The 10,072-nt window shown below is 51.3% G+C and overlaps 1 protein-coding gene across 12 annotated transcripts in view; it reads left to right on the forward strand.

Annotated features, from left to right (window-relative positions):
* Positions 1–9,835, forward strand: part of DLG3 (discs large MAGUK scaffold protein 3) — a gene marked incomplete at both ends in the record, with an annotated part of 59,421 nt that extends 49,586 nt beyond the window's left edge. For 4 of the 12 annotated variants that reach the window (XM_079727680.1, XM_079727671.1, XM_079727675.1 and 1 more), the window contains 9 exons: positions 6–81; positions 896–995; positions 4,694–4,735; positions 6,016–6,066; positions 6,657–6,758; positions 7,545–7,717; positions 8,113–8,222; positions 8,558–8,649; positions 9,729–9,835. In XM_079727680.1, the coding sequence (XP_079583806.1) occupies positions 6–81; positions 896–995; positions 4,694–4,735; positions 6,016–6,066; positions 6,657–6,758; positions 7,545–7,717; positions 8,113–8,222; positions 8,558–8,649; positions 9,729–9,835 (853 nt within the window). Of the gene's footprint in view, positions 1–5; positions 82–895; positions 996–2,950; positions 2,997–4,693; positions 4,736–6,015; positions 6,067–6,656; positions 6,759–7,544; positions 7,718–8,112; positions 8,223–8,557; positions 8,650–9,728 lie in introns of all 12 variants that reach the window. The other 8 variants (XM_079727678.1, XM_079727679.1, XM_079727674.1 and 5 more) reach the window with 5 other exon arrangements.
* Between the last annotated feature and the right edge of the window lie 237 nt (positions 9,836–10,072).

Here is a 10,072-nt window from a genome sequence, read left to right on the forward strand (position 1 = left end):
AACAGGGTGGAAAAGAAAGAAAGGGCTCGATTGAAAACCGTGAAGTTTCATGCCAGGACGGGGATGATTGAGTCTAACAGGGTAAGTGGGGATCCCCAAGGAAGTCAGCCATATGTGAAGAGGCATAAGAAGCTTGAAGTCTGTCTGGTGGATAAGAGAACTGGCGAGCACAAAAGAATCTCTCTTTTTCAGGGCGCTGGCTCTGTCCTATCAGAATACTGACTGCTTTTCACAAAGCAGAGAGAGCGGGCACCCAACCTCTACAGCCAGTGTATACTCCTCCCCCCTGGGTAACTGGCTCTTGAAGATGTGTTGGAGTTGGACTGTTTGGAAGGCTGACTTTCTTGGGGCACATGAAACCACTTGTGGGTGTCTCCCTGGCTGTAGACCCTTTCGGAGCTGTGGGGACCCTGAACAGAGCCTGGCCTCGTCATCCAGCCGGCAAGGCCAGCCCCAGAGCTCCGACCGCCCTTCAGACCGAACGAGGCATGAGGGCTCTCTCCATTCACCCCTTTTCTTCTGTGAGCTTCACAGGCCAAAGAACTTCCGGAGCGGTAGAGGGAAGAGAGACACGGGGTAGATGACTCTGTGTGTATCAGTGGCGCCTTAGGGCATGTGTCCAGGAGGCTACAGTGACCTTTACCCTTTAGGAAGTACCAGTGAGTGCTGTGAGTCTGGATTAGGTAGAAACCTCTAACATCCCTACAACATTTTCCTGTAAACATAATTTTCCTCTTACATCAACTTTCATTTAATCTCATAGACTCCATTTGTGAGAGATGGTCTTTTGTTTAGCTCACCATTGTCTCCATTTTCGTTTTTCTTGCTTTAAAATCCATTGTTCTGTTTTTTTTTTTCTTCTGTCCTTCCCCTCCACGTTCATGTTCTTTCACAGTCGATCAAAACGAAACGTAAAAAGAGTTTCCGCCTCTCTCGAAAGTTTCCATTTTACAAGAGCAAAGAAAACATGGCCCAGGAGAGCAGCGTACAGGAACGTAAGTAGCAGCAGGGAACAGAGAGCAGGCCACCCACAGCCCCGCCCTCTCTTCCTCATTTGCACCGAAGACTGGGAAAGTGTGTGTTGGTATGGGTGTGGGTGTGTATGTGTCCGTGTGTGTCGGTCCCCCCGTCTATCCGCCATGTGTGCATGCGTGTGAGAGTGTGTGTGTGTGTGTGTGTGTGTGTGTATACCTGCTTATTTGCAGAGTCAGGGTAGAAATTGGTCTGCACAGGGAGACATTGGGTCTATTTTGTCCAGCTCCTCGCTCTGAAAGAATGTTGGAGGCTCTGAGGTAGAACTGGTTCCAGGGCTTGCCCACCAGAAAGTCGCTGGCACTGGCATTGGGAGTGCCTGGCTGAGCTCTGCTGTGGTGGTGATGAGCAATTATCAGCTACAGTGTCAAGTTCAGAAAAATGGTTTTTCAAGAAAAGCAAGTCTAGGGACTCAGTGTTGCTCTCCTGGCTTCTCCCTCTTGTGTTTTCTTTCCCTTATCTTCACTCATCTATGTCAAGAGAAGAGTCTTTTCTTCCCTGGACACCTGGAGTCGGGCCTACTTCTTGAATTACATGCACGTGCATATGCGTGTAATGCATAGGGATGTTCACACAGCTCTAACAGACTCACTGTCTTCCCAGAGTGTTACAGAGCCAGCTTTCAAAATAAAATCCTTCTTGCTGAAAGGAATTGACACCAAACGGGGTTTACTAAACATTGTCCAAATAAAGGTTTATTGAGCAACACAAAGCTGGTTTGATAGAAAAGGCCATAAAGCTGGGCTAAATGAACTTGCCATCCTGAGAAATATTCTCTTTCTACCATGTGCCTCAGCAATTAACTGCTCTCACCCTAACCTTAAATACCAGGTCAGGCTGCTAAAGTATTTCTCACATGGCTCATGGTGAATTGTAAACCTCTCCTCTTCTGCCTCACAAGGAGGGGTCTCGGGGTCCTGAGCTGTTGGGACAGCAGGAGACTGACTAGTTCCGATAGGGAATGTCCTTTTTCTAGGCCAGCATGTTTCATGGTCATGGGATACATAGGTCATCAGTGTCTGGGGTGGCAGCTAGTAGATCACAGGGGTGCCCTCATCCAGATGCAGGTTAGGGCTCACACTTCTGGGTAGCTCAATAAGAAGCACTAGGTGCAGTAGGAGGCGGTCTGAGACAGAGGCCTGAGGTGAGGTCACCATGGTTCGTTCACCAGACAAGTTCTAGAACTTCCGTGCTGAGCCCAGCCTGGGGAGGCTTTGCTGTTGGGCGGCCCAGCTGAACGGGGGAGGGGATTGGCTGCTGGATAAGAGTTGAAACTGCCTAGTGCTTGTTCTCCAGAAGCTGAGCTCATCCCCTGTGGTCTGCACAACTCAGGTCAGCTTGGAAGCCCACACCTCAGACTGCATGAAGCTTTCCCTGAAGGGTTTGCACAGAGTGAGTCAGTATTGGACGAAAGCTCCTTGATGATAATTCTGCCGGCCTGTCTGCCACACATAGATGTTTGATTTTTCATTCACCCTCAGAGGGAAATGGTGATTTCAGGGGCAAAGCAGAGATGGCTGTGTAACTACACATTTAGTCAAAGCAGGTGCTCCAAGCCTTGGTAAGTCACCTGTCTGTCCTGTCGGCCTGTAGGCTATATATAGACCACCTCAAAAAGGTCATCCACTCCAGGGCCTTTTGGCAGCAAATTGGGCAGCATGAAGTCCAGGTATCATATATGACCTGGGATGTTCTTTCTGTAGCAAAGTTCTTAACCTGGCTATGTTTATAGGTCTTCATAGTATTTCATACTTCTGTCACTTATGCTCACCTGGCTCTGTATTCTTCCTTCCCCTTGTCTTTTTTCTCTATTTTCTGTCTTCTCCCCAATTCTTTCCCTCCCTCCCTCCCTCCCTCCCTCCTTCCCTCCCTCCCTCCCTCCCTCCTTCCCACTTTGTCCTGCTGTCTGTGAAATTAGGACTTCCCTGGGTTAAGTGACGATTATTATGGAGCAAAGAACCTGAGTAAGTCAAACTTACATACCGTTAACTATTTCTGGCATGAGTGGAGTTGCTGGGGTTGGGGTATAGGGGACATGGGTGAGGGCAAAGGGCGGAGGGGAGGGCAGTGAGAGAATTTGTGAGAACTGGTACCACAGCAGGGTGAATTAGAAGTGGCTCTGAATGTCACACTTTTGCTCTGGATCCCCGGTACCATGATACAAGCCTATCATTCATGTCTCTTTGTTTCCTTTTGTACCTTGAAATGGTGTGGAGCCGTCTTGGCATCCCACCTTATAAGTGAGTGGGGGCAAGAAGTGCTTCTCCAGAGGTGACCACTCAGCTCATCTCTAACCTATCGTTGAGGTGAGGGGTGCCCGCCTGTTGTATTCTTCTTCCAGCGACGCAGCACTAAAGAATTGGACTTAAGAATTAGCTGTTTCAGTCTCTCTAAACGGGGGGTAAGAGTACCGTGAAGCCCTTTACCCAGCGAACCAGAAGGTTCAGGGGCCTCAGCAGGTGGCTGTGGGCTGGCTCCCCACAGAGCCTCTCTAAGGGGCTGAGCGGGTGGGAGCCTCGACAGCATTTTCTGGACTATATATATTCAGTGCTTTAGCTTGGGAAAACCTGACCAACCTCTCCCCTCTGGAAAATAATCCTAGACTTGAAAAAGGAAGGGACCTAGATGACAGGGCCTTAGCCTCCCTGCTGTGCACACAGGCACGTGCACACACATGCGGCCGTGCCGGGCAGGTTCTGTTAGTGGATACTCTGCTTCCATAAGTAATAAAGGCATGAGGGTAAAGGAGCTTCAGCGGGGGGTTGCTCAGGAACTAGCATGGGTGGTGACTCAGCCAGTCCTTCCTGGGGGCCACAGCATATCACGGTCTGGAACAGTGTCATCTTGGCTGAAACGAGCAGTGTCTCACTCCATAGTTCGCTGTTTCCATGTTTCATCTTCATTCGCCTGTCGTCTTGGGAGCGATGGGCTTTCTTTGGGCCAAACTGTGCTCTCTGCCTCCTGCGAGTGCGGCTGCTGTGCCCGCTCAGATGCGGGGAGGCCCCAATAGTCTGAGACAGGAGGATCGTCTTGTCTTCCCAGTGTTCTTCTTCATTTTTTGTCTCTGTGTCGTGACGTGTCTGTCTTCTCCTGCACGGAGGAGCATCCCCTTTCACCGCTGGGGCCAAGCCCTCTTTCCAGGTAGCAGCAGCAGGAGGGCTCTTGGTTCCACCCATTGGCCAACACGTCATTCCCTGCTGACTGCTCAACCAACCCAGTGCTTAGCCTCTTAGTCCTGCACAATTCTGTACTTCAGGGGTTCTATGTGGGGAGGAAATTCAAGAGCAGCCTGGTCGCTGGGCTTCTCTTTGCTACTGTCACTGCCTGTCTAGCATTGGGAGGTGCATTTTGGGATAGGATTTGGAAACCATCCAAGTCAGTTCTTCTGATTCAGATGAAGAGGATGCTGCCAAAGATTGGAAGCTGGTAGTCTATAGGGAGGGCCTTGGCAGCCCCAGAGGGCCCTGGGGACAAGTGCGAGGTGGCCAGGGCTCAGGATTGGAGCTGTGCTTCCCAGCTGGTAGCCTGATGTGGCAGGCCTCCCGTGGCCTGACTTGGTTGGCAGCTCAGTGTCTGGCTCTTGGAGCATTTGAGTTTTGTGCCGCGTGTGACCTCTCAGTGGTGTGTTCTGAATCGGAGTCTCTTTCTTGTTGGCTTGCAGAGGGAGTGACATCCAACACCAGTGACAGCGAAAGCAGTTCCAGTAAGTGTGTGTCATTCTCCCCCATGTCATGTAGCTCTACCACGTGTCCCAGCCATCCTCATTCCAGCGTTGCACAGCTGCCGTTTCTGTTCAGAGGCTAGTGCTTCTTTTAGCCATGTACACTTGGAGATCCTGGAAATGCTGTGGCCATTTTGTCCTTATGGGATGGGGTTTAGGCTGTGGATTAAAGGGGAGAGCATAAGCCCTGCAGTTCTGGCCAGGACCTGACTTAAAAGCTTCCCTGGGCCCTGGGAAGGCTGAGCAGCCAGTGAGCAAATCCCTGCCATAGCCACTATGGGCTGTAGGTGCTGCCAGTTTTACAGATTTGCTCAGAGACCAAAAGAAGAATGGCTCCTGTGGGATATTGTTCTGAATTGCCTTTCCAGGTCACTAGTACTTCCTGGGTTAAGGCTTGGTGTCCTTACCTTTTAGCTGGGCTAAATGACCAGATGACTGCCCAGTTTTCCTTCAGAGATCCTGTGACCAGGCCAGAGAAGCCACAATTCAAGCCGCCTGAACTTTGGGACTACTGGCCTCTCAGGAGTTGTGGCTGGAGGCCCTGAGAATGCATCCTGGGGCTTGATGCCGATATCGCTGCCTCCCCCAGCACTGCCGTCGGCCACTTTGGGACCTCCTAGCACCCAGCACCACGTCGCTTGGTGACTGTTTTAGGAAGAGCTCATCACTGCTAGGATAGATGGAGCTCTGCCGTGAGGGGAGCACTGCTCTTGAAGGGCACTGAGGACCTTAGCCCAGCCTTGTGCCACTTTTCTGGTTGCTTCTTCCAGTGAAGGGGAGATAGGTAGACCCTTAAAAGGGGCAAAGTTTAGCTGCATCTTTGGGGACCTGCATGAGTGCCCTGACTCCCTTGCCCACAGATGAGGAGACACAGGCAGTGTGTCTCGACCAGTTGACGCTTTCCTGTGATTCTCACCAGAGCAAGAAGGCAACTGAACACAGTAGACTGTTACCTATAAGAAGAGTTCTGAGAAATTGAGGTGGCTTTTGGTGGAGGCTTCATGGCTTCTGGGTCATGTCCCTTTGCTCAGCTATATCTCACTGAACAAGAGGACTCCTGACTCCTGTCCCAGGGGTGGTGAAGGTTTTCCTGGGCTTTCTTGCCAATGGGAAGTAGACAGGCCCAAGGGCAGGTGTTAGCAAGTACCAGCTGACAAGGCTGTTTTCTGGCAGAGGTGGGGGTGAAGTGAACGTTTGTAGGGAGATGAGGACACAGGGAGGCAGATTATAAAGTGCTAACATGTCTCCCTTTTTTGTTGCAGAAGGGCAAGAGGATGCTATTTTGTCATATGAGCCAGTGACACGGCAAGAAAGTAAGCCCCCTTCTGAGAGCCTTGCCTTTGAGCCAGTCTGGTGGTCATGGGGCCCGGCCCAGTGGTTGGCCGCGGCGGCAGGGGGTAAAGGTGGGGGAGTAGGGGGCAGCCAGCCCCTGGGTGCCTCCTTCTCATCTACTTCCTAGCGTTAGAGAGAACAGGGAAGGCCACCCAGTGCGCATTCCTCACTATACCTTTGCTTGCTGCTGGGATGCTTTCCGAAGGATAGGACAGGTTGACAAGGATAGCAAAGGTCGATTTCAGCGGATGCGGCCACTGCTAGAAGAGAGGCTCCGGTCCCCCCTTCCGTGGCTGCTCTGAAAACCCTTGCTCAGCTGTTGGTGGCCATGCAGAGATTTCTCCGGAATCTGTTGGAAAGGGAGATGCTTCTGGTTTCATACTTGCCTTGGACTTAGATATTCTCCAATTAAAGGCTCTTTGATGTCTTTGTAGTTAAAAGGCAGAATGGCTGAAGATGTGCTCTCCCGTCTGAGCAGTGGCTCCAGAGCCTCAGTGCTCCAGGCATACGGGGAGGGACAACAGGCCGTCTGGTGGGGACCTCACTGACTGTCTCCGTGCTTGCTCTCCAGTTCACTATGCAAGGCCTGTCATCATCCTGGGCCCAATGAAGGACAGAGTCAACGATGACCTGATTTCGGAGTTCCCGCATAAATTTGGATCCTGTGTACCACGTAAAAGCCCAGGGCGTCTTTGGGAGGGAGGTGTTGGTGCCCTGGGAATTGTTGCTCTGATGTTTTATGGAAAGGGCCTGCGACCAGGTTCTAGGGTTCTCTGGGAACAGGGTGCATCTAACACCCTGGAAGAGGGAGTTCCCTGGTGGTCCAGTGGCTAAAACTCCACGCTCCCAAGGCAGGGAGCCCAGGTTCGATCCCTGTTGAGGGAACTAGATCCCACATACTGTCACGAAGATGCCACATGCCGCAAGTAAGACCCGGCACAGCTGAAAAAATAGTTTTAAAAAATGTAAAAAGAAAAAAACCCACCCTGGAAGAGATTAGGTAGCAATGCATTCCCCCAAAGCTGATGTGGGGAGGATTAAGACATCAGGCTGGCCTGCTCACTCCCTTGGAGAGGAGTTTGAGTGGTGGTGGTTGGGAACGATTGGGCGCTTGGGGGTGCCCAGCCCATGAGGTGTGGGTGCGGCCCGCTGGTCAGCTTGTGAGGCTTGCTGGCTCCTGTACCACGTTTGGCACCCTCTGTCTGCCAGACCTTGGCCCAGGAAACCCCACCTTTCTGGTCCAGTTGAAGCTAAAGCAGATAGCTCCCAGCTTCTAACCTGGCGGTTAGAAGAGATGTAGGCAAGACAAACTTCTTCCCAGCCTCTTTCCCCCGACTTATCTGAAAAGCACTGGAGTGGCCCTGGGGCCCAGCGGTGGTTGGGGGGAACAAGTCAGCTCTCGGGGGCTTGGGGCAGGTCGTTGTCCTTGCACCACAGAGCGTTTCCTCTCTTCCTGCAGATACTACCCGGCCTCGGCGTGATAATGAAGTGGATGGGCAAGACTACCACTTTGTGGTCTCCCGAGAACAGATGGAGAAGGATATTCAGGACAACAAGTTCATCGAGGCAGGCCAATTCAACGATAATCTCTATGGGACCAGCATCCAGTCAGTGAGGGCAGTTGCAGAGAGGGTAAGGAGGGAGGCGGAGGCAGTGGCCCTACGAAATTACCCTCAAAGGGAGCACAGAAATGCTCCAGCCAAAGTGCTGCGTGGATCCTCATCCTTCCAGCACATGGCCTACCCAGTGGCAGTGCTGACCAATGCCACGCCCGCTCCGCGTGTTCCCAGCCCCGGGTTGGAGGCATCTGTCTCCTCTGCGCAACTCACCCCAGAGCGTCACCCACCTGCAGCTGCAGATGTGGCCTTGTCTGGGTAGTAGGAGCAAAACGTGGAGGCTGGGTACCTCAGAAGTAGAATCTTCCAGGCCTCTCTGGGTGGTCCCGTGTTTCCCGCAGGTGGATGTTTGGGTTAGCACAGGGCGTAGACAGGGACTGGGTGGACTGATGCCAGTCTTTGCTTTTTCAGGGCAAGCACTGCATCTTAGATGTTTCTGGCAATGCTATCAAGAGGCTGCAGCAATCACAACTTTACCCCATTGCCATTTTCATCAAGCCCAAGTCCATTGAAGCGCTTATGTAAGTATTTGCTGAGACTCTCGGCTAGGAGAGGGCCCTGGAAAGGAAATGAGAAATCAGGTGGTTTGTTGGGCAGGGGTAAGACCCAACGGTTGCTCAGTGGAGTGTCTGTGCCCCACCCTGTTCACTGGGGGCTCCTTTGGATTCGAGTGCACTTGCGTGTATTCCTGGTTGAGCTTTTAAACCTGGAAGGTTTGAGGAATGTTGAGCCTTGGGCCGCTGCTGCTCTCAGAGGGCAGCTTGAGCAGCTTTTCAGGGAGCCTGGAACAATCCTTTATGTTAATCAAAACATAGAACCTAGTTTTGGGTACTGTTTTCTTCCGTGTCTTTGGCAGGGAAATGAACCGACGGCAGACATATGAACAAGCAAATAAGATCTATGACAAAGCCATGAAACTGGAGCAGGAGTTTGGAGAATACTTCACAGGTAAGTCTCCCCGTTGCACAGCTGGGGTAACATGGGAGCAACTGGACACCTATTCTGTGAGTGTTTCCAAGAGGCCCAGACACCTTGCACAGAGTTTCTTGGTGCTTTTGAGCTCAAGCATTGCCAAAGTACTCAAGTGCCCTCCAGCCAGAGGAGTTTAGCCAGTTTCTGGTATCGACCACCATCACCAAATGCTGCCTTTGATCGTTTTTGTTCGTCTTCATGTCCCTCCTAGATTGTAGGCTCCCTGTTTTAGTTTGTTTCCCTCCTTCCCAGGCTCCCCCATCCAGCACTTGTCTTTGCATGTTTTATGTACTGAGTGAACGTTTGTTGATGATGATGATTCCCTGGCGTGGTGTTCAGGCTGTCTGTCAGTGTGTGCACACGCACGCATGTGTGTGTGTGTTTATATGGTCACCTACTTTAGAAGGGTCAGTTCCTAAAAGGTTGGGAAGGTTTCTGTGTAATATGTTGCTTACCTTTTGAAGTACAGGGACATACGTGTGCAAGGTGGTGCTGAGTAAACGCTAGCTGGTGGTGCTACAAGGTTACCAGGGGACAGGATTCATAACTGTCCTCGCATACCTTGGGTCTTGGAGCTCCCTTTTCTGTTAGCATCCATGTCCTTGTTTGTCGGGTTGACCTCTGACATGGAGCAGATGTGACAGCCCCAGGAGCACGGCACCTTGCCAGAAATTGTGGCTTTTTCGGCTCTTGCTCTGGATAACCAGGATTTTCCACATCTTCTGGTAAGGCTGCGTTAGAATTACCAGCTGCCGGCCTCATGGCAGCCAAGAGGGGCATGATCTACAAGGTCTGGCATCTAATGGGTGCTCAGTAAACATTTTTGAAGAACACATTTTCCTACTAATTGCTGCTCACTCTCACTGTCTTAGCAAGTTGACTTCAAGCCCCGGGCCTGCAGTGCCTGCCAGTTTCCCCAGCGACCTGGGCTCCCAGATGGCTGCCTAGTGAATGAGTGGGGCTGAGCTGTGGGACGGTTGGGATGGGCCAGACTGTCAGGGTTTGGGGCAGGGGGTTGCTGTGGACCACGGTAATAATTCTGTTTTCTTCTTCAGCCATTGTACAGGGTGACTCACTGGAAGAGATTTATAACAAAATCAAACAAATCATTGAGGACCAGTCTGGGCACTACATTTGGGTCCCATCCCCTGAAAAACTCTGAAGAATCCCCTCCAACCATTCTATTGTGAACAGAAGAAATCAAGTCCCTCTTCCCTCCTCCCTCTTCATTCCTGTCCCTATGGGGAGAACAGATGACTACTGTTCTTGTCCCCTTTTTTAGATATGTCCAGAAAATTGAGTTTTCTAGTCCTGTTCCGTTTTTTTAAATTTTTGTTTTGTTTTAGTTTATTTTTGGGGATGATGCCATCTCACTCATCATGTGACTGCGCCCATTCCT

Source organism: Hyperoodon ampullatus, assembly GCF_949752795.1.
Source record: "Hyperoodon ampullatus genome assembly, chromosome: X".
Taxonomy (NCBI): Eukaryota; Metazoa; Chordata; class Mammalia; order Artiodactyla; family Ziphiidae; genus Hyperoodon; species Hyperoodon ampullatus.